This window comes from Nannospalax galili, unplaced genomic scaffold (genome assembly GCF_000622305.1).
Source record: "Nannospalax galili isolate Female #2095 unplaced genomic scaffold, S.galili_v1.0 scaffold1750, whole genome shotgun sequence".
NCBI lineage: Eukaryota > Metazoa > Chordata > Mammalia > Rodentia > Spalacidae > Nannospalax > Nannospalax galili.
The window spans coordinates 1,538,084-1,563,306 of NW_008329031.1; the positions used below are offsets into that span (position 1 = coordinate 1,538,084).

Here is a 25,223-nt window from a genome sequence, read left to right on the forward strand (position 1 = left end):
TCTCCTCTCTGTGTGCGTCTCTCTCTCTCTCTCTCTCTCTCTCTCTCTCTCTCTCTCTCTCTCTCTCTCCCCCCTCCATCTCTCACATGCACAGAGTAAACTGAATAGTCTTAAAGTCTCTTAAAATTCTGAAAAGATCTTGAGGTATCAGCAAAGTCCTCTGCAATGCTAGACTTCAGGGGTGCCAGAGACTAATTATTCAGAACATCTGAACTGAACTTCTAAGGCTCTCAAGTCAGTTCATAAGAAAGGCTACTGGGAAGATGAACAGAAAAAAGGAATCCTGTAGGTTATTACATTGCAGTTACACAAACAGATGAAAGATTAGGCTTTTCTTGGAAATCTCCTTGAGGTTGAAAGTTTGCAGAGGCAGAATTCAGAACTGGTTATGTGCTATATTTGTATTCCACAGTCCCCCTGACATTTGACCTTTCTGGTGGCTGCCACCACCCTATCCTTGGCCCAATTCACCTCACTTCCATCCTCTTCAGTGCCTTGTGAGTACCTTAACTGAGGCAGGTCACGGCCCTTGGCATATCCATAGAACTGCAGTGTTAAGTACTTTCAGGATCTTATAAAAGGCCACTGCTAACAAGAATGTTTTCTCTTTTTAGGAAATTGTTTTTTATCATTTTTGCTCTAAACTCTTAGATGCATCATAACTACTGGATGAATGCTTGATGATTTAGCTGAATTAAATATCATGAGCCTTTATTAGAGCAATGCCTTGTGATAAACACTTTAACTAGTCCCCACTCCCAAGGAGCACTGACAGTCAAAGAGAAAGTGAGAGCTTCTCATGGGTTTTTATGGGTTAAAAAAGACTGGAAAGAAATGTGCCAACATGTATGTGATAGTTGTACTTGAGTGTTGGGAACTATGGGTGCCTTTTTCTACTTTTATTCTTTTACATACTTTGTATATATTTCATTTATGAATTGCTGTCTTCATCATATACACACACATTAATCTTGTGCATGTGAATGTGCATGTGCACGTTCATGTGTGTGACTGCAGAAGTGTATATGCTAAAACACAAGTGGAGGTCAGAGGACAACCCCTGGTGTCCATGATCACCTTCTGCCTTGTTTGAGAAAGGCTCTCTTGTTCTTTGTCACTGTACATGTCAGGCTAGGTGGCTTGTGAGCTTTCAAGAATTATCCTGTCTCTTCCTCCCATCTTGCTGGGATTACTTATATCACCACATCTGGCTTTTTGTGGATTCCTGGGGTCCAAACTCAGGTCTTCATGTATGCATGGCAATCACTTTACACACTTAATCTACTTTCTTGTATATTTTTTAAAGTATCAGGGGTATATGTATAGTATTCTATTACAAATTATGACATAAAGAACACCATTATCAGTTCTTAAAATGAGAGTAGATGGGATTGAGGCTCTGAGGACAGCAGTGTTTCTGATGTGCCTATGACTCTGACAGGAAGGGAAGACTTGTGTTCCTCAGGAAACGTTCATAGGGAGCTTGAGTGCCTGGGTCTGAGGTGGGGAGTCATATGGTGGTGAGGTCTCTGACTGAGACTAGTAGTCTAACGGGAGAATAATGGCAGAACTGCAGCTAGAAGTTTAGTTGGTAGTCAGAATGGAGAAGGCTCGGGGTGTCCAGAGAGTTTTCCATGGGACACTTGGATCCATTCACAACTTTCCAGCTGGAAAAATGATGAAATAATGTCCCTGTTTTAGCCAGTAACCATGCGCAGCACAGGCTGACAGTGGAGGAGCGACAGGAAGGCAACCGATCAGGAAGCAATTAGCCGTGCCCAGTCAAGAAGCATCAATCACTTTATTAATTCACGTGGCTTTCTCTTTGAGAGGTAGCTTCACACCTGTCCACCACCAATTTCCAACCAAACAAGGAAAGTCACTTTGAATTTGTAGCTCAATTCTCCCACAATTGAAAGCAGTAATCTTGAATGGTGATCAGTTTTACTCTGTCACATGTTCACTGATAAGGAGAACTTGAAGGACAGATGTTTTCAAGGCCAGAGAATTTCCTTTTATAGTACTGATTTTAACTCCTTTGTTCACTTGAGAGAGGAGACTGGAATCAATGCAGAGTTTATGGGAGCTTTAATTCCCAATCAGAACAGGTGATCCCTCTAGTAAGGAGGGCTCCTTACAACCATAAGAGTGGAATTTTGGAGTTCCCAAAAATGACTACTTGAAAAACTACAACATAAGAATCACTGTCCTGGGTCCTCCAGGAGCACACAGTCAATTGTTCTTTCCTAGCGGAAGCCCTTCCTTCCTTAGGGTGCCTCAGGCACACACTCAACAAATCTTTCAATATTTCATTTCTTCACCTCACTTTCCCTCTCTTCCTTTATCCGCTGTCCTCCCCATTTCTCTCTCGGGCAGGGCAGCTTCCTCTTGCTCTCTTGTACTTCCTGGGTTCATCTGTGCAGCACAGGGGAGCCCAACACCTTCCTTCCTTCCCAGCTTTCATGTGTGTTTGTGACCACTGATAACCAAACCTGTGTTCTTCCTGCTTTGGGAGGAGAAAGTGGATCCATGCATTTTATTGACCTCAGAGCAGGTCCCAAGAATCTTTCCATCTGACTGTGAATCACGGTTAGGACATTCTCACTTTGGCTTTTTGCCCTAAAGACATCTTTGGTTCTAGCTTGAGTAGAGGGTCCTGGGTGTTGGTATTTTGTGGGCCCCACTAATGGAATTGTTTGGATGTTCCTTTCTTCTTGTCTCTCTTCTACTGAGCCCAATAAAGAAAAGACGGTAAGTGCAATCAACTCTCAACTTACAGTGCTCGGTGGCCTTATCAGCCTCTTCTGAAGCAGCTTGGTTTCTCTTGAGTTTTTGACTTCCCTCAAACACTATCTTTCTGGGATGCTCTCCCAGCCATACCTCTCCTTTTAAGACTAAGTGCCCGTCTTCCTCCTGAAGTAGAAATGCTGTGTGAGCATTCTATCACAGCCTTTCATACTGGCTCATACTCATACACTTCTCTCCCACAGAACTTTCATTTCCTTACTATACAGCATAAGTCTTCAGCAGTATTTGGATGGAGGTTCATTCCATCACTTTTGTTGGCATATTGTTTGTATCTTGCTTTGTAGCCTTGGCTGGCCTGAGACTTATTATATAGACCAAGCTGTCTTTAAATTCACGGCAATTCTGCCTCACCCTATTCAATGCTGGGATTAAGGGTGTGTGCTCCTCATATTGGGACACATCACTCTAAAAATTATATTCTTTTCTTATATCTATTTGTGCGTGTGTGTGTGTGCGTGCATGCCCATTGTATGTGTGTACATGCCATAGTGTGTGTGTGTACATGTCATAGTGTGTGTGTGCACATGTCTGTGTGTACATACATGCCATAGTGTGTGTGTGTGCACGTGTCTGTGCATACATGAAATAGTGTGTGTGCGTGCATGCCATTGTGTGTGTGTGCCTACATGCCATTGTGTGTGTGTGTCTGTGTGTGTGTGTGTGTGTGTGTGTGTGTGTGTGTAGGTCAGAGAACAACTTGCAGGAGTTTTTCTTTACCCATGTAAGTCCTGGTGAATGAATTCAGGTCATCAGGCTTTTACCCACTAAGCCATCTCTCTGGCCTCCTCATCATTTAAAAACGTGAAATAGTGATCTATCATAGGCATGTCTTAAACATGCAAACCATTTTCTAATGCAGTTGAATATCTTTCATCATCTTCATTTTTCTTCTTGTTTTTATCTATCAAAATATGAATAGAGCAAAAAACACAGTTATAGAGAGAAAGTTATATGTACATGAAGAGGCATAGTCATCTAAGATCACCACATCTTTCTGGTTTTCAAGGGTGCAAGTTTACTTGTAGCATGTCCTTATAATTAAGCTCTAGATAAACAGGATGCTGGATTTTCCAATGTCATTAAACAGTATCTCCCTCAAAGCTAGAAATGTGTTTACTCAGCACACAGGGGGGTCATTTGCTCATGTGATTAGCAAATGGGGTTTATGAGAAAAATTAATTATGATAGTAAAACAAGATTTCAAACACTACTGTGTCAGTGTCAGAGAGCCCTAGTCACCATGTGGGAAGACATTCCCAGAAGTCTCATTACACATAGCGGCAAGATGTGTGGGCTTCTGGACTGCACCTGTGGATCCCTAAGAACACACAGATGAGGACTGAGGGCTTCCTAACATTTTGTGCACAGTTCTGAGTATAGATATATTCTTGTCTGAAGTAAGCCCATGGCTTTTTTTTTTTTAAATCTCAGGAATGCAGCAAACAGGTACAGGCTCTGTGATCACACACCGACCTCATCACTGCCTTGTGTTCACCATCCCATTTGTCATTCATTAACTGTGTCACTATTGTACTTGCAAAGTCAGAGGGTTCATATAGCACCTGCTCTCTGAGGTACTGCAGATCTGCAATCTACGGTTATCGTAAGGCAGTTTTCATGGAGATACATAATTCATGGCTTAACAGCAGTAGATGATTCATAACATGCTAGGTACGACATTACATACCTCACATACAGTGCCTCATCTACTGAGTCCTCCCTAGGATGCAGAGCGTTAGCAACTGTTAATACTTTTATTATTATTCTTTTATAATAATAACAATATATTATTATTTTTCCTGTTGCTGTCACTGTTGTGGTCAGGGTTGTATCTACCAAGTGATATGTTCTATAAAAGCAGGAACATTGCTAAATTTGCTACCAATGCACAGTATTCATCTTAGTATAGGACACATAATAGGAGCTCAGTAACAAAATACTGCGCAGCACATTGAGACAAATGCATGACCAAGGAGGCCCAGCAAGTCGACGGGATGTCTCATTTCTTCCCTGACTTGGCTCCTCCCACTCCCTCAGTGCTGCCTCCCTCTCTTCCACCTCCCACCAGAGGAGTCTATTTTTCCTTTAGTCCCTTTACCCATTACCATTATTTATACACCCAGGCATATTCTTGGTCAAATCTTTAACTCCAGGATTATAGTAAATTTTGTTTCTCACTTGGTCATGAACTGTATTTTAGTTCTCTCATATATTTATGCATTAAGGGAACAATCTGATTAAAATATCTGTTAAAACTCCATGTTCCCAAAGAGAAACCCCATGAAGAGTAATCTCTGAAATTGGTAAAATTTTAGCACATTTGAGAATATAAGAACACGTACATTTGAGAAATAAGAACACTTTTCTCCCCCTGTGCATCCCATTCTGTGACAATGAGACCCTTCGTAAAGGTTACTGTCACCAACACCCTTGTAAACGTCTAGGTTTTCTGACCATTGACTCAGGGATTTTGGAGCCTGCATATGCCCCTCTTGTGTCTGACTCTGACCATCCCCCTGACTTTCTGTCAACATTGTTCAGTATCTTGTCAATGTACTAGTTATAATCCCATATAAAGACTGGAAAAGATAATAGCATGGAATTACAGAAAGATAAAAAATCTCCTACTGTAGGGTGTGGTGGCACACACCTTTAATCCCAGCACTTGGGAGGCAGAGAGAGGTGGATCTCTGTGAGTTCAAGGCCAGCCTAGTCTCCATAGTGAATCCAGCAGAGCTGGGGCTACAGGGAGACCCTGTCTCAAAAAGACCAAAAAAAAAATCTCCTACTTCACCCCCTTTTTTCTTTTGGATTAGCAGGAATTGAACATAGGTTCCCACATATGTACTAGGCAAGTGCTTTATCATTGAGCCATACCCCAGCTCATTAATGGCTTTTCTATTATTTAAACATTTGAGACAGAGTCTTTTTAGGTTACTCAAGCTAGCTTTGAACTCACTCTGTAGCCCAGACAGCCTTTAAACTTGTGATCCTCTGCCTAAGCTGCTAGAGTAAATAGGATTACAGGTCTGCACAGGCAATCACAGTTTTTCCTCCCTCCTCCTTACTGAGAGAAGAATTAACTCTAGTTTTATCTGTTTCCGATATTCCAGAACACCAAGGCACAAGAAAATTGTCATCACTCAAGGGAAGACGCCTCCTCTCTTATGTTCTAGACTTTACTGTTTGGTCTTCTCCTTACCCACATACACAGACACACAGCATACACATAAAATTAAAATAAAATAGAGCTTTAAAAAAAAGAATTGAACTGAGGAAAATGAGAATGAATTGCCTGGTTTTCTGTTGTTGATAGTTGTACTTTTGCTTCACAATTGGAAACTTTAATCAACATTAGAATGGAGGAAATAATAATATTAAGGGAACTGAGAATTTTATTTTCGTCAATTCCTATGTTTTCCTCTTCTTTCTCTAATTATTCCACTTTTTCCACTTTCCCTATTTCTTCTATGTTAAGCAACTATTTTTATGTAAAATTTTTCCCCAATTGAGTTTTAATCTCAATAGAAATCTTAATGGTACCACTTGAAGTTAATTCACTGCAGAGATAAGACAGTTAAGTGACTGGTCTGATAAAACTGCTTTAAAAAAATTAGAAGATGTTAATAATGGACATTAGCCCATTTCAACTTATGAATTACACCACACTTTATTAATAGAACAAAAAGGCTTTGAATAACTTCTAAAGGACTGCTTATGGAGCTGAAGAGATGACTCAGAGGTTGAAAGACCCAACTTCTGTTCCCAGCACCCACATGGCAGCTAACAATCATCTGTAACTCCAGTTCCAGGGGATCTGACACATTCTTCTGGTCTCTGTGGGCACTGTAAGACATGGGTGCACCTACATACATGCTGGAAAAACAGTCGTTCACATAAAATTAAAAGTAAAAAGTAAATGTTTATTTTAAGTTAGAGTAATACCATACTATTAAACACACACACATGCAGTTACTGCACCATAAGATGGAAGTTCTCATGTTTATTACAAAATACAAAATAATATTTGTTCCTTGCATGAAGAAAGTCAAATATGGTCATGGTGCACAGGTGGACACATACACATTCATAGACCCATATTCATTGGCAAGGAGTTTATTAGTAAAGGAATTCTAATCCTGTCACTTGATATGGTAATAATAATACCAGCAATGATAATAACAACAGTACTTATCTGTAGTGAATATAATCCATGCAGAATGGCTCATGAAAATTATTTAACAGTCAGGACAAAGGTCTGAGAGCATTTTCATCATTGTACCGGTGAGAAGATGACAGCACTAAACAGCAGAGCTGAAATTCACAGCCATGTCTATTCCTCCTCTGTACACTGACATTGAGTGAAATCATGTTTACTGAGCATTAGAATATTCTTCCTAACCATATAATGAATATTCATTCTTTCATTTCCCAACAAAGTGGATTTGCGGTAGGAGATCCTAGTTTATTTAGATGGTCACATCAAGCAAGTGCTTGACATATTATACATTCTGGTCAATTAAGTATCCAGGAGCTATCTATTATACTCAGTGGAATAAGATTGGAAAAGAGGGCTGAGCAACAGAGCAGGAAAACGGAGCCATGCAGTTCCCTCATGAACCACATTTTCTCAGAGAAAAGTCAATTTTTCAAATGGTTAGTACAAGGCAATGTGCAGAATACATACAGGGGCAAAATACCTGGGCTACACAATTTTCAAAAAGTTAATCATTTATCTGGAGGATACAGATATTTATATAAGTGGTGTCATGAAAGGTAGGACTCTGTAACCATCCTACTGAGCACTAAGAGTTTCCTAGCTACAGTGCTACGTATTCCTGTCTTTCTAAATTCTCATACCCACTTCACTTTAGAGGTATAATAGCGAAGAGTAAGAACCTTCCTCAACATCACAACATTAGCAGCTGGTGAAACCTGATTCTGTTCTGAACAAGCTTCAGAGAGCAGCCCTGACTCGCTTGCTCTAGGAAGAGATTATGACAGGTGCTATTAAAAAAAAAAGACAGAATATGTTATGCCAAGTACATTCAACAAAGCTGGAAAGTAAGAACCACTTCCAACCAAACTAAGTAAGTTTAATTTTCTCCATGAGTCTCCCACACTTTGATGCATTAAAAGTGATTAAAATACAAATTAGACTTTTCTAAAACTGTATGAACAGATTATATAGATTTGATCCCAGTGCAATGTTTTTCTACGTCATTGAGCACCAACTGCATACAGCCTTAGGAGATGCCCTTGGGAGTTCAAATAGTTTTGAGGTAGAAGAGGAAAGCTGTCCACTGTAAGGTACAGAAGCAGAAAAAGGGTGATTAAGAGTGACCCCGGTCTCTCCTAACATCTATGTGCCATTTTCCAAGGGCACTTTGGCTCCTTGGAAACAATTCTTAAGGCTCAAGTTTCCAGAACACCTACCATTTCCTAAATAAGAGACTGCAAAACAGCTGCACCTAGCCCCTAGACATGTTAATACCCTAATAATCACAATTAAAATACACTTGATAGCAACTGAGTGCTTCAATTCTATTGTCTCCCTATTAACTAACACCTAGGTCCACATGTGTTTTCAAGTCTGTTCTATTCAGTTTGTAAACCCTGCTTTACAAAATTCATGTAAAGTATATTTATGAAGAAGCTGATTTTTCCAAACTATAAGTTTAAGGCAGAAGGCAACCTCTATGTCTACGGAGTAAGAATTGAGCATAAGAACTCTGTCAAAAGGCCACCCCTCTAGGGTCACTACATACCTAAACAGTAATCTCAGTTTACCTTTTAAAATTCAGGTCCCAAAGCTGTTTGGTATTGGCTGACCATAGATAGTGCCAGAAGCGAATTGTAAATGGTGCTTGCCCCTCAATGGAACAAAGCAAGAGGTCAGTAGTTAAAAACATGACAATGCTACACCTATCTCTACTTCTTGAAGCTGAATGTAATTGTTGAGATGAGAGAATAATGGATAATGTTACACAGCTGACACCAGACCACAGAGGCTGTCCCATATCTCACTGAACACTGACTAGGTATGAGTGATAAGTCTGTTCCATAACTCCTAACATCTCGCATAAGAGCATTCACGATGCTTCGAGATCGCATTTTTACTGTGAAGTTGTTTTACTTTAATGACATTGTATTAAGAATAAGATGTGCCAGTGGCTGAGGAGACAGTTCAGTGGATAAAATGCTTGCTGTGCAAACATGAGGACCTGAGCTCAGACCTCCAGAAGCCACATAAAAGCCAAGTGTTCTAGTGAGCGCCTGGAACTCCAGTGCTGGGGGCAGAGATCAGCCAGTATAGCCAAAAGAGCAAAATAGTCCAAGAGACTCCCAAAACAACACGGTTACTGCTGGTGCTTTTGGTTACCAACTAGGGCTCTAGGTAAGACTCTGTTGCTGAAGATATCACACACTTTGATCACAGGACATGAAAAGAAGTCAAGCTGGTACTGAACTGGAAACTTCTTCCATGCTTGCTAGGTTTCATAGTGCCAGAAGGTGCTTTGTAGGATGCGGGGGGGATAAATGCCAAAGACAATCTTAACCAGCTGTGAATCCTACAGGCAACAATAATGACTGACTTGACAATATATATCCATTGGTGTAGCAGTGGCATGACTGTTATAAGAGCAATTGACAGCTTTGTGACTGGGCTTAATACCTGCTCCACAGGAGGGAACTCCTGTGTAGTACTGTAAACCTGGGTAAGAACCTATGGCTGGAGGAGTCATGGATTCTGGGCACTCATTACTATTACCTTACTAAAGGGACATGACATCAAACTGCCTTCTAAATACTTACTTGTACCCATAGCCAAGTGCAACTCCCACTCCTCATCAGAGAGATTTCTTTATGCAACAGGACTCACAACTGGTCAAATTCAAAGAAGTGACTCTAAAGTGCTCAGCCTTAACTGGGACATTCATATTACAGCTTGCCCCACTAGGCTTGAGGAACATCACAGAAGAGGGGATGGAAAGATTATGTCAGAAGTCAGGGAAGATTGCCACAGGATAGTATCTTCTGGACATGGCAGGCCACTGCACTCATGAACTCACAGCTGTGGTTGCTGGTATAAGACCTGTACAGAATCAAGCCAGTCAACATTCCAGCTTGGACAGGGAAGGAGCTTGCAAGGTCCCGCCTCTAGCTAAGGAGCTATTGGTAGTTCATGGCGACTGGGAGAAGGAGAATCAGTTTTTGCAGTGGTGTGTCCCAGGGTAGGTTGAACATGCTTTAGTGGATGCTGCCTCACACCAATACATGTACAGGTAGCAATAACTGTACTTGGTTATAAAAAGAGAGACGGATGTGAGCTAGGAAAGGGATGTGAAGGTTTGTCCAGAACAAGTTGGAGTTAGGGAAGCAGGGATGGATATGATCTAAATATACTGTATTTATGTATGAAACTACTAAAGAATAAATAAAAATAAAAATGTAGAGAAACAGCTGAGGTAGACATCCTGATGTCAACTTCTGGTTTCCATACATGCCTATGAGCACCCATACTGACAAGCACGCCCATACCTATGTACACACTCATACCATACACACATAGTCACACAGACACACGCAAACTCACAAACTCACAAAATGAATAAATATATAAATTAGAAATGTTATCTCTAAATTATGGAGTCTTTAACTTAATCGTAACCAAAGCATCACAGAAAACATGCACTGCAGTCAATGTGATAGATATCTTAAGAGGAAAAGGTCTTTCACTAAACTTGTCCCCATCGTCATTCAAACAGGCCAAGTCTACTTACTCCTGAACACCTGAGAACCGATGTATCACTGAGTACATACATGAAAGGGGAAAGAAACATAGAAACTAAATGTTCAATGCTGAGCCAAAGGATATGTTTGCAATAATGTGAACCATGCTGGATGGATTATGTCCAAATTAGAAATGGAACGACTGCCAGCCTAAACCACTGGCATTGGTAATGTTCTAATGCAGAATTGACTTAGTATTTAATAGCTCACCACAGTACATGAAAACATCAGTGGATAGAGCAAGCAAGACTTTTCCTACTTTATATTGAATTCTCAAAGAATAAAAGACAAAAGCCCTCATATTGATACCATATACTGCACTATGTTCTATTTGGCGCCCAAACTTCATGCTAGGCACTGAATGAGGAATGAAGACACATGACTGTGTTACCCAACAGCTACAATGAACTACAGTTTAAATTCTGGCTCACTATGAGGTTGAATATTTCCTGACACAACCATTTAAGGTTGGAAATGGCTGTTAAGAGGCTTAAGCAGAAAGGAGATTTAAAAAAAGCATTGAGTGTAGCGAATGGGATTTGAAATTTGGGTCCAGAATAGGACCTTATGATCTTGAAAAATACTTGTCAACCCTGGGGCTCTGTGATCATGACATGGACCCTTCTCAAATCTGAGTCATTATTTAAACTAAAATAATTAGGGCCTTCATTCTGCAACAAAATTTATGGATATATTTTCAAGTCAAAGGAGGAAATATTATTCATCATACACATACCTCCTAGTGGGCTATATGTTTTTCCTTGCTTCAGCTGAATTGAATATGCTTTGTTATAAACTATTTTCCATTTTCTGTTTACAATGCTCTCTTTCAAACTGCATGGCCCAAAGTTGACTAAATAAATCTAAAGATATTCCTTACAAATAAAGGCTTTAAGAGTTTGTCAATAGGGCAGGAACAAAACATGCCATGAGGGATTAATAAAGTACATTCTCCTCACATCACTATATTTAATCACAGAAAATGATCCTTATGCACAATGAAACCAGTGTCTGCTTTTAATCACATGGTACATTTGCTACTTACCACAAACGAATAATAAATTTTGAATCCAGGTTTTGCCACAAAGTAGTCATCAGACTTGAACGTTATTTTAATTTGGTTTGTTCTTGAGGTTATCCTTGGGGGGACTTCTTTGTGTCCGCACCACCTTCCTCTAATGATGGTACTAGTTTCAGACACATCTTCAACTTCCACAAAATCATACCTAGAATCAATGTGACTTCATTAATGTTGTGATCAAAGTTGATTTCCTTTAACCAACTAAATGAGCTGAAAATTAATCTATAATATGTGAAAAGGATAACTAGATTGGGAGTTGTTTTCCAAACTTAAACTTGAACAATCTATTCCAAGAGAACCATTATATATTCAGTTATGAAAGGCCCAATATCCTAACTTATTTTAAAAGGTTACTTTCAAAGCATGATTCTTAGAATATTTTCAGGAAAGAACAAAGTAACTAATCTATTGACATATTTTAGATGTAGGTTGAGCTATATGCCCAAATATTAACTTCATAATGTTTGCACATAAATTATCATTTTGAACTGATTTGACACTTGAGAAGGACCTGATTGGTATCTTCATAACTCACAGATTCAGTATTCTATGTATAGCTTATGTATAGGATTTGTTTTATTCATTTTTTAAAAATTGTCTTTCAGAAGGACTGCATCATGACATATGGCATTTTTCAGCAAGAAAAGCACATACTATAAGGAGAGATGTATGTTAATCAGTAACTGAGCAGGTTGGGTTGGTTAAAGCAAGGTGTTAATGTGCTCAAGATTAACACAAGATCACTTCTGGCACTGGTGAAAGAAACAGAATCTCAGAATTGATGACAATAGCAAAGGCCTGTTTAGTTACTCTGTCATCTGGTCCCTGTAATTCCTCTGCCCCATTCCAGAGTAAGGCTTCTTCAGTGATAGATATACCATGCCTATGGATCATTTATTCCATCCTGGAACCCCTTAAGGTCTTGGAACATTCTACATAATTCGCTGAACTATCTGCCCTTCAGTTTGGTTGAGACTCACTCCTCATCTTTACCTTTTCCCAAATGACTTCAGGTGTCAAAGTCACAGGAAATGAGGGGCATTTAGGCAAGCAGAGGTAGAAGTCTCAGATCTACCTTATTTTTTTCGGTCAAGATTATCAGAGGAAACAGCATAAGAAGCATCATTTCTAAATGTATAGAAAAACCAACACAGGCTTGCTAGGTTTACCTTGGCACAGCAGAGCTTTTACTGTATTGGAAAGGGTAATGTAAAGAGTAGCTAAAAATAATGATGTTGTTACTAAATTTCCTTGACAGTGATTTATGAAGCCCTTATGTCCTTTGCCTCAGTTTCCTTCTAGGCAAAATAAGGTTTATATAATGTTACCAGCTGGGTATCTCTTGGGTGCTGTGTAAATTAATTACTAAATGTTTATATGGTGCTTGGAAGGTGAAAATCACTAAGAAAGAATCATTATTCAAGCAATAAAATATTACAATGTAAACATCAATCAGGCTTTGGAACAGATGGTAGGAAATCAATTGTATTCCATCTTATGCATAATATGTGTAAATCACATTTACTGTACAAAACATGAATATATTTGAAACTTTGTTAATAACATTTGGTCACTTGATTTTTCAAAGAGTACCAGTATAAATTTTTAACTCTGTGTCCAAAGGGAGCATTATTGTTCCCCTAGGGAGGACTATGAGGCAAGTCTCTTCTACTTCCTTTATCCTCTTATGATTTTACTTCATCCTATAAGTTTTGAGAAGGAGCTAAATTTGATGAAATGTCTAAAAATATATCACCTGATCATGAAAGCCAAAACCCCAGTGATCAAAACCCCTGTTTACCAACCTGAAAGGAGGATAGTAGGGAACAGATGTTACCTGAGGGAGGTAGAAAAAGTGGGAGTAATTGGCAGGGAAGAGAGGAGGGAGGGACATCCAATGGATCATAGTGGGTTAGGAAACCTGGATGGGAAAGTCATGCCCTAGAAACCCTATGAGAAGTGCACAGAGTCTGAACACTAACACATATGTATACCTAGGAGCTGCTTGGCAGGGAAAGCAGTGCCATTGCAGAAAAGGAGGTGGAAAGACTGTAAGATCCAGGGCTGGGTCATGATCATAAGGAGGTGGAGGCTTCCAGGCCACTGGAGGCAAGCTCATGTGAGCCTGTGGCAGCTGTGGCGTTGAGCACGGGACCTATGTCAGCTCAATTAAACAAGAGCCCAAGGGGGGAGGGGATGAGAAATAGGTGGTGAGTCAGCACTAGATTGAGAACTATTTGAAACTGATTGCTGCTGGGTGAAGGAGAGTATGACTTAGATATGACCACTGGATGGGCTGACTAGACTCCAGCGGACTCATTTACACTGAAGGACATTTGGGTACAAACACCTGAATGAAAAGGACTCAGCATGTATGGCAGAGTGCACTGGGTTTGATGGGGGGACAGGGGGATGGGGGGAGGGGGTCTGGATTTGAGTGTATAATATTGTATGAAATTTTAAAAGCTCAATTAAAAAATATTTTAAAAATCCCAGATTACTAGAGGCTTCCCTTGTATGCTATAGCAATAGAGTAAGAAAAATGCACTTGGTTTTTGTGCTTGGCCTTTGAGGTTTCCAAGTGATGGAATGAGAGGAGCAACTTTTGTTCTTCATCACAGTTTATGCTAATGAGGAGACTCCTGGTGGTCCCAGATAACTTCAGGAAGGAGGTATGTGACCAGAAAGACCAAAGTGCGATTAAAGTTTGGAACTTTTGGGCCCACCTCTAGAACTCTAGGGACGAGACACAGCCTGGAGACTGAGTTTAATCACCTATGGTCAATGATTAAATAAATGGTGTCTAGTAGTTACATAATGAACCCTCTATAATCCCCTTAACTCTGGGTTCAGAGAACTGGGCTGGTTAAGACATCTGTTCTTTAAAGGTACTTTTTCCACATAGCTTTATTCATCTCTTTGTTGTGGTAGTTCTTAACCTATATCCACCATATTAAACTGGTAATGGTAAGTAAGGCATATCCTTGAGTTTTGTGACCTGCGATAGCAAATTGGCAAAGCCAAGGAGGCACTGATCTACAGTTGGTGGAACAGAAGTATGGGAGACTTGACATCTGCACATGATATTCAAAACAGGGGAGACTGTGGGATTGAGCTCTTATTTTGTGGGTTTGGATATTAAGCCCAAATCGATTGTGCCAGAGCTGACCTGAATTGTAGGACTCTCAGCAGATATTAGAGAATTGGTTGGTGTGGAAAAAACAACAACAAAAAACCCAACAATATCCTAATTGTCAACATGATGATATCTAGAATCACTAGGGATACAGGCCTCTGGAAATGCCTATGGAGGATTACCTTGATTAGGTTAACCAAAGTAGGAAGACCTGCCGACTGGGGGTGGTGCCATTCCCTAGGCTTAGGTCCTGAATTCCATAATAAGAAAGCTAGCTGAGCACCAGCTTTCATTACTTCCTGTTTCTTAACTGCAGATGCAAAGTGACTAGTCCTTCAAGTTTCAACTTCCCTGCCAAGATGGACTGTACTCTTGGACTGCGAGCTGAAATGAATCCTTCCTACTGTGTGTTGCTGTTGTTAGGGTATTTTATCATAGCAACTGTAGAAGATACTAAGACAGTGTCAGGAATGTCTTGGGTAGAAATAGACCACAGTACTTTCTATATTGTCACCTTTAACAATCATTTTTAATAGTGCTTTATTTTCTTTTCATTTGTCAGCATAAAAAGTTAGTTATCCCTTTCAAGGTTGAAGAGACACAAGATCAGCTTTAGTTTATTCTTTTGGTAAATATTAACTGGCTCTCCATCCATTTTTTTGTCTCTGCTTTCTGGCATACATTACCTTCTGTGGTCCTAGAAAGCAATAGTCTGTGCTACTAGTCTCAGGGAAAAATGGCAGCATAATCAAAGTTGTCAGCATACTGAACATGCAGCAAAGCACAGCCAAATCCAAGGCACCTCTTTTTATTATTCAAAGGGAAATAAACCTGTTAAAAGGATTTAGCAGTTCAGTAGCTCATTGGCAATGCAGAACAAGTTCAGCTAGTAAAGGACAAAAGGGAAAAGTCCTCTCTGAGTCTCACATGTGATAACTGAGTAAGATGCTAGAGCGGACCCGTCAAGGAACAGCAGCCTGGGCTTCCTCTGACAAGTACCCTAGGAAGGGAGGAGAGTATTAGGCACAGAGTTCATCTTTTCCCCCTGACCCAGAAACCACAAGGAACAGGCATCTGAGGAGCACATAGATTCTACAGTTGGCTTTACTTCCTTCTCACACACATCTGAGCCTTAAAACTAAGAATTCAGGGCTGGAGAGATGGCTCAGCAGTTAAGAGTACTAGCTGCTCTTGCAGAGGACCTGGGTTCAATTCCCAGCACCCATATGGCAGCTAACAACTGTCCTAACTCCAGTTCCAGGGGATCTGATACCCTCTTCTGACCTCTGTGGGCATTGCCTGACACAGATATACTTAAACACATGCAATCACTCATAAAATTAAAATAATAAAAAATTTTAAAAACAAAAATCTAATGATTCACAGGAAGCTTCTGACCATGTTCTCCACCACCGTGTCTTGCTATCCTTACAATGGCCTCAGTCCCTGGAGTAAGCAGAGGTTTTCACTCTGTATGCCTTTGACAGACTTTGACCAGAGTTACAGGATGCAGCTCCAGGCGACCTGGATTGGATGCATTTCCTGCTCACAAAGGTCTTTCAGGAACTGGGAACATCACAGATCCCCAAGGTTTTCCCTTTTACAGGAGGCTTGCTGTCATGACAGATGGCAGTATAATGTTTTGTGACCATTCTTTAGGGCTCACATAAGACTTTTTGAAAAAAAGGGTTACTATACTGGTTAATGCTGATTATCAACATGACAGAATCTAGATTCACCCAAGAGAAAAGCCTCTAGCGATGACTGTGGTTGGTTATCTTAAGTTAATTTAATGGGAGGACCCACTCTAAAATCTGTTGGCACAGAAATGTCTTGGGTATTTCCAAAGAATTAAGAAAAGAATGTTTGATGTGGTATTTTTAACTCACTTTGTCCCCACTTTGGACTTGTACAGTGAGAACTTTTTCTCTCTTACCTACAAATATCATTTTCTGCTTCCTCTAGTCCAAACTGATGATCAAAGGCCAGTTGTATCCGTGTTTTCTCCTTGGAGCGGAGCCGCCATGTCAGAAGCAGGTTCCGGGGATAGCTATTGGGGAAGCGAGGACTCTGCACGTGACCGCTGCCTGTCACCTGGATGGTTTCATCTCTTCGGTACAAGTCTGTGAGGTGATTGCTCTCTGTTAGTAGTCACAACTTGTAGAAATTAGTATGTTGCTCCAATTACAGGAAAGCAAAAAAAAGAACAGTTTATAACACATCACATTTCAAAGCACGTCTTGATTTTGTTCACAAGCATAAGACCAAGTAGTAGCCTTCTGTTCAGCAGGTCATCCATATTTCTACCATACCTACTTTCCCAAACTCAAACTCTTCACAAGTTTAAGTGTCAATGATTTATAACCTGGGGACTTTCCTGGTAATATTAACAGTTATCTTAGACCGCAGGTTCATTTAAATTGGAGTCAAAATCAGAAAATAACTTCAAATACTTCATCTTTCCTCTTTTGTGCATAATAAAGATCTATAAAAAATAAAGATGACCCCAAGATTGTAACAATGCAGTTCTTACAACTAAGCGTGTCTAAATAAACGTCACAGAATGAGTGAATGAGTGAAAAACAAATGAAAACATTCTAAGTTTTAAAGTGAATTTCTCTATCAGAAAAATCTGAAAATTTGGCCATTTTCCTGCTCTGGCGCTAGCCTGGGAGTGTGCTGCTGGGAGCCCGCCACTAGCTTGCCAAGTGTACCTCTCACCACTGATCAAAGAAGCTTGTTTTTGCAACAGAGAAAATTGCTAAGTTGCACAACTGGTCAAATACAGAGAATAAGTGTCTGTGAGGTGCCCAGCCCTAAGTGACACATCTACAATGCAACCTCTACACTTAAGGCTCAGAGAACATCACAGAAGAGGGGGCGGGAAGATTGTAGGAGCCAGAGGGACAAGGCACCTGCTGCTACTAAGGCAGGGAAGCTGCCTCAATAAAATCTCCATAGTACGGTAGTCTAATGGGATCTGCATATCATGGCAAAACCAGTTGCCATACCAAGGTGGATGAGGGAATTCAAAGGAGTCCCTCCTCAACATGAAGATCTACAGGCAATCAGTGAAAGCTGAAGGAGGCAGGAATTAGTTTCTCCAGGGTCTAGCTCCATGAGAGGCTATCTAATTCCAAGTGGGCAGCCCTAAACACAGGTACACAGAAGCACCACTAAACGGGCTCATTGTATCATCCATCTATCATCTATCTATCTATCTATCTATCTATCTATCTATCTATCTATCTATCTATCTATCTATGTATAAGCTGAAGCTCATTTGTGTGTTTATGTAACAATAAAGAAGAGGACAAGAAATTGAGAGGCAGTGGGGGAACAAGGGAGAAGCTGTAGAGGGACTAAAAGGGACAGAAATAATGCAAAGACTATACTCATGTATGAAATTCACAAAAATAAAAGTAGTGGCTGGAGAGATGGCTCAGTAGTTAAGAGCACTGGCTGCTTTTGCAGAGGACCCAGGTTAATTCCCAGCACCCCCGTGGTGGCTAAGAACTGTCCATAACTCCAGTTCTCAGAGAATCTGATGCCCTTCTCTGACCTCCAAGAGCATTGAACAACATGGGTATACTTACATACATGCAGGCAATACATTTGTATAAAATGAAAATAAATAAAATATTACAAAAATAAGAATATAAATTTCAAAAAAAAGTCTACCCCCAAACCTCAGAAATCTCTCCTCCAGGCTTTCTATGACTAGGCTCTAGACCCTTGAATTTTCATGTGTTGGGAATGACTTTGTTTCCATGGTGGGGCTCCAGAACCAGACCTCAGTTTACAATAATGAAGCAATTTAGTGTGAGGTCTTTAGAGAGTTTTAGGATGAGCACTGAGGATATGCCTGAAAGGCCATAGTGTTAAAGAGTTAGGGCTTTCGGCCATGGGAAATCAACATGCGCTAGCCCAGCCTTAAGGTGGCAGGCAGCCAGGTTGGATACTGACTAATCACACAGACACTGCTTCAGTCAGTTATGTCTGCATCAAGACACCACATCCAAACTCTGGACATGCTAGACAAGCTTCCTGATTGTGTTTGTGACAGGCACGCCTCGCCAGGAGGGTGACATAACCTGGGAACACAGAAGCTTCACACATGCAATCTTCCAGACCACACCTTCTGAGTCTCATTATTCCTCCAGTTCTAAGTTTTGTTCTTTAGAATTAAACTTTATGTATAGTGTTTTTCTTGAATTCTGTGAGTTGCTATAGTAAATCAGTCAAACCTGGGGACTGCTAGGTGCAGACTCTTGCATTTGTAGTCATCTGGTTACAAGTGCAGATATCTTGGGGACAGGCCCCTGAAACTTGAAGTTGGTGCCTGTGGGGTCTGTGCACTTAATATGTGAACTGTGACACGACTTGACTAGGAGAGTTCAAGTCAGCATTACATCGTCCATGGTGGATCTCTTAGATTTCTTTGTATTTTGGGGCTTTTGGGGCCCCTACCAAAAACAGACCTCCAACCACAGTCTATTTGCATCCTCCCTCAGAGAATTTACTTTGAAGCCTGTAATTCAGTAAGCCTGGTCAAGGAGATTGCACTTGCTGGTGGAAGGGCCTGGAAAGTGCAGTTGCTGAAGTGGGCATTCAAACTTCCAAAACAGGAGGGGGAGGATGAGCAGGAACTCCCAGGTAAAACATGAAAGGTGGGGCTAGAGAGATGGCTCAGCCATGAAGAATGCTGGTTTTTCTTGGAGAAGACCCGGGTTTGAATCCCAGCACCCACATGGCAGCTAACAACTGTCTATAACTCCAGTTCCAGGGGATCTGACAGCCTCTCTGACCTCTGCGGGCATTGCACAACACATGTGCACTTACCTACATGCAGGCAATAGACACATACACGTAAAATAAAAAATAATAAGCAAAAAATTTTTAAAAAACATGAAAGGCTCATTTCCTTAATTTCATGCATGTGCACATGCAAACTTTGGAACTCATTCACTGGTTAATGTACTGAGGCTCTCTGAGGCAGACTTTGTGTAGGAGAGGGAGTCCAAGGAGGAGTGGGCAGTTGGAGGAGCTGAGGTCCCTTTCCCAGATCTGAATGATAGCACTGGCTCTACAACCAGTCAGCCTCATAGAGGTTGAGAAATACTGCAGCCAGCTGGCATTTTACGCCCTTCCCTTGACCTAATGTTGGAAATCACTTGCTTTCTCATTGTGTCGTAAGGGGCTCCTAGGAAGCCCAGATAAATGCTGTTTTCTAGACTGGCTGATAACACAGTATCAACCAGCCAACAACCATTTATTGAGACTATGTCCTACTGTAGCATCTTCAAGGTGCCTGCTACTTGAGGATAATGTCCACAACTTTGGTTTTATTGGGTTGGCTTCAGTATAATTGATGGCTTAATGTTTCATGCTGTTTACATGCTTAATCAAAAATAAATTTATTCTTAAATAAAAATTTACATCAATAATGTCAAAAGCAACTAGATATAATGGGCCCTGAACAGAAGGCAGGCCTGAATATATATGTTGAATTCTAAAATGCCTGTCTTAGATGTTCAGATTCCTCATTTATGTAATAAGGAGTCTGCAGGAAAGTTTCCCTTTCATCTTTGTAGGGGTAATATTCAGTGGCTTCATGTATGTAGGGTGTGCATATTTCATATTTCAGAAGCTATGCTGAATTTGGATATAATTTGAGGCTATTTGAAGAATGAATCCTACATGTAACATAGAAGATGCATACATTATAAGTACAAACAAAGCCCAAAGGAAGGCTAAGGACCACGGATAAATGCATTGGTTGCAGAGAGGTCAGAAGAACTAGAAGGAAGTGAATACAAGGTAGGTGTGTGTGTGTGTGTGTGTGTGTGTGTGTGTGTCTGTGTGTGTGTGAGAGAGAGAGAGAGGATGAGAGAGAATGAGAAAGAGAAAGAATGAGAGAGATGACAAGCAGAGGCCTGTTTATCACAGAGTCCAACTGGACTCTGGGGCTACAGGTTTTAAAGACAAGTTTTAGAAACACCCAAAAGCCATGCAGAAGTATGTGTCTATAGCAACACCTTGTAATAGATATAATCATTACCATCATTGGACATTTGAAGATTCTGGAGAATAGGGAGACCAAGCACCTTCCTCAAAGTCATGGAGCTAGTCAAGGGTGTCTTGAGAACACAAATTCAGGCAATCTGCTCCCACAGCTAATGTTCTTATTCACTGTGGTATAAAAAGTGTTCTTGAGGCTTGGGGGTTGGCTCAGCGGGGAAAGTCCTTCATGTGTGTGAGAACCTAAGTACAGATCCCAAGAAGCCACCGAAAGCTTGACAGAGCAGCATCTATAATTTTCAAGCTCACATGGCAAGATGGAACCTGGAGCCAGGACAATATCTAAAGATGAATGGATCAGTTAGTCTGGCACACTCAGCAATGAACAAGAGATCGTATCTCAAACTAGGTAGAAGGGGAGGATGGACACTGGAAATTGTACCCCGACCTCTACCATGGCATAGGTGGGGCTCATAACTCCCTGCCACTTCCCCCCAGAAAGACTTTTAAAAAGTTTTCTTCCTTTTAGTCTGAAATTTACTGGAGGCAGTTTTAGATTCTTTCCTTTTCATAATACACTTTAACTTCTGAATCACATTGTTTACATATAATTTATAACTTCATGCCAACTCAAGGTTATTTTTAGCAGAAGAGTTACAATGAATTATAGATACAGAACGCCGCCTATCAGTTCCAACATGAGATAACTACAAAAGTACTATATACAAAGGCACATTCCTTAACACAGGTATTTACTTTGGTAACATTTATGGAGCAATTCTTATGTGCCTGCACTATGATAAATGGTTCAAATCTACGACTACACTTAATCATCACAACAACCCTGTGCAGTTAGCAATACCCACATTTTACAATGGAAATTCTGAGAATTCAAGAAATTTGTGGTCTCAAGCTACGAAGCCACTTTGGAAGCAAGATCTGGCTCTGGCAGCTGACTTTCAGAGAAAGTGACCAGGGCAAGGTATTATCTGTTAAACTACAGAGCAGAAAGCAAATCAGTAATTTCTATGTATGTTTATATACTAAGAATATAACTCTTATTTTGTATCTTAATACAGAGGGAGCTTCATAGCCTTATAAACTTTGAACTATGCATTGGACCTAAATAAAGATCCAGTTAAAATAAGGTAAAATGTTATATCTATTCTGTCCCCACACATTAAAAAATATCCTGAATTCACTTCATCAAATCTCCTAGAAGCTAATGAGAAGTCACAAGGACTACCACTTATGTCTGGATTCATGTAAGAGGGATATGCACTGGTGCCATAATGTGAGTGGAGGTCACAGGACAATGTTGGGTGTCAGTCCTTTCCTTCTATCTATCTTGAGCAAAGGTCTCCTGCTATATCCAGCAAGCCAGCTGGCCCCTGACTTTCTGGGCTTCTCCCATGTCCACCTCCCATCTCTAGGCAGGAGTGCTGGGATTGCAGATATGTCCTGCAGTTCCCAGCTTGAAATGGGTTCTGGGAATTTGAACTCAAGTCTTCACGCTGGTACAGCAAGCACAAGCACTTAACCACCGAGTCATCTCTTCAGCCCCCTTAAAATTATAATGAATGCTGAATGCTATCAGCTGTAGTAATAGTAGAAATAGATTATTTTAACAAGTTGCTCCAACATATTGCTTAGAAAATATCTTTATTTCTTAACAATTCAGAAAAGTGTCTCTGGCACATCATAATCCATTTCCCACATCAATTTGTGTTGAACATGTGATGGGGGAATTAAAATGCATCTTTGAACTTAAAAACAATGGAGTGTGTCTTTTGCTCAGTTTAAAACTATGTAAAGACTCCCCCAAGCCTGGCTGGGTACCAAAATAAAAACAAAAATACTCAAAGGTACTTTACAATTCCTTTGAAAGTTTAATAAGGTAGTTAAAAATCAAATTATAGAATATAAAATTCCTCAGAGTAAAGCCTGTGTCTTCTTCATCCATATAACCTCTGTGTCTTGCCTGGCAAAGTCTGGGTATATTGAGCCACTCAGAACAAATCAGTTAAATACTATATGGATGGATGGTAACCCTAGATAGTGAGAGACAGATAACAGACAGTAAAATAACAAATAAAAATCAATTTAATAAAAAATAAAGTTGTAAAATGCTCTAAATATGTTTATTTCTAAGAAATTCAATTCTAGTGTAGCTGGGGGTGGGGCTGACATTTGTGGAAACATTTATTATGACTGCTAACAGGTTATTTCTGAGAGAGTTCCATTGAAACTGTTCTGTTTTCTATCTGGCATTTAGATATTAATTCAGCAGTGACTATCTCCTACTGAGGTCCGCTTCCAGCTGCACCAGGGCCAGGTCCCAGCACATTTAAAAGGTCATAGTCTAGAAGGAGAAGGTGAGCAAGGAGATGCCAGAGTGGAAGGGAATGGTGTTATGTTCGAGGACAGTTCTCAGAATCTTGATGATTTGATTCCAATTTTGATTGCTATTATTAAGTGATATGTTAAATAAGACAGTTGACTGCCCAAAGCTTGCCCTTCCTTGTCAACATGTAATTTGGTACAGTAAGCTCAGTGAGGGAAACCCAGTGCTGGGCTTTGTTACTCAATTCCTTCCAATGACTTCTACACTCTTGCTCAACAAACATAGAAAAGCGTTTATGATGAAAAGTGGCACGTGGCAAGACTGGCGGGGAGCACTGTTGTAGACACACACACAAGAAACCAGGAGGATGGGGAAATGCAGCAGAATGGAAGGTGGGAGTTCCTTCATTTCTAAAGGAATGGTTCCATTGTACAGCACAGTCTAAAACATAGGACTGAGGTGAAATCGAGCTGAATGAGATAATTTCCTACCGACTATTTCCTAACTTCAAAGGTACAGGGTTGGAGTCTCAGCATGTGAAATGACAAGCTGAAAATTAAACTTTAACAACATTCGTTAAGAATCAGCATGAAGGCCTCTTCAACACTTCCGTCCCTCACTGTTTGTTTGGGCACAGAAGGTTGCAATCAATGAAATAAATTCTTCTTGCAACTGACTACTAATGGGACAATCTTCATTAAGGAATTTTTCGCTGGCACCTTGCTCATGTTCCCAGTGAGAGTCTGCTTTCCAGTAGCCACATGAGCTTCCTGAAGACAGTGTTTCCTGTGCTCAGTATATGGCCTATTTCTAAAAATGTATTTTTATTGAATTTTTGTGTATTTCATACAATAAATCTAAATAATACTTAGCCCCTCCTTCCCTATCCACCCCCCCCTTAGCCTACCCACAGGACTTCGTGCATTTTGCCTAGTGAGTCTGTCCCCAGATGTTCCTTGGTATGAGTTCAAATGAACTCAAGAGTCAAGCTGATGAAGCACAGCCTTTCTTAGGGTTCTCCATCTGAGGCTTGCCCAGGAATGAAGTAATACTACTAGGCCTTTCTGTTTATGATGATCTGGGAAGGAGTTTGTAGTTTGTCTATTGTACATCTGCATGCACACATATTTGCATATTCACATATGTGTGCATATGTGTACATGCACACACATGCACATACACATATATACTCACACATGTACAGACATGTACATGTGCACAAATATTAGCATATGCACACATATGCACGTATATACACACTTGAACACTTTTTTTCTTTTCTAGTTATGGTTCAGTTTGGCCTGAATTACCATGTTAATGTTTTATAAACAAGCTTGCTCACAGTAGCAAATTGAAGACAATATTTTTGGAGAGTAATCAATCGATTATTCCCTGAGCTCAAAATTCTTCAAGCAGATGAGTCCGCAAAAAAAGGTAAAAATAAAAGTAGCATGAAATCCATTTGAACATTTGCCAGAGCAGTCCCCGGGACTGTCACACTACCTGCAGTGCTGGGCTGGTAATGACTATCCTTCACTTCACTAGGTCTTCTCATATAAAGAAGTTACTTATTTGTTTTGTGTAACAGTAGCAACCATATTATATCACTCAAAATTGCTTGCATTTTGAAGGGGACAACCTATATTCAAGTCACAACACCTACTTTTTGTGAATATGCTAAAGGAAAACTATATATTTCACTTGTGAACTTTAAGTTTTCATCTAGAATGACGATTTTCTGAGATTATTTTACAGGGTAAATTTCAGGAGGAAGTGATCAATTGAACAGAAATTATTCAGCTACTTCTGTCATTGCTATGACCAAAATACCTGAGAGTGCAGGTTAAGGGCAGAAAGAGTCGTTTTGGCTCATGGTTTCAGAGGGTTCAGTCTATGGTTACTTGGCCCTATATGCTTGAGCAGAACTTCATGATGGTGGGAGCCAGTGGTGGAAGACAGATGTTCACTTCAAGCAGAGAGAGAGGGGTATAGGAAGGGGCCAGGGGCAAGACACTCCCCAACGGCTCCAGTCACAGTGA

At 40.3% G+C, this 25,223-nt stretch overlaps 1 protein-coding gene across 1 annotated transcript in view; it reads right to left on the reverse strand.

The window, feature by feature from the left end:
• Window positions 1-20,941, reverse strand: part of Pdgfd (platelet derived growth factor D) — a 100,639-nt gene extending 79,698 nt beyond the window's left edge. The window contains exons 1-3 of the mRNA XM_008830116.3: window positions 20,881-20,941; window positions 16,756-16,960; window positions 11,648-11,828 (exon numbers count right to left, since the gene is read on the reverse strand). Of these exons, the coding sequence (XP_008828338.1) occupies window positions 11,648-11,828; window positions 16,756-16,960; window positions 20,881-20,941 (447 nt within the window). The remainder of the gene's footprint in view (window positions 1-11,647; window positions 11,829-16,755; window positions 16,961-20,880) is intronic.
• Window positions 20,942-25,223: the final 4,282 nt, after the last annotated feature.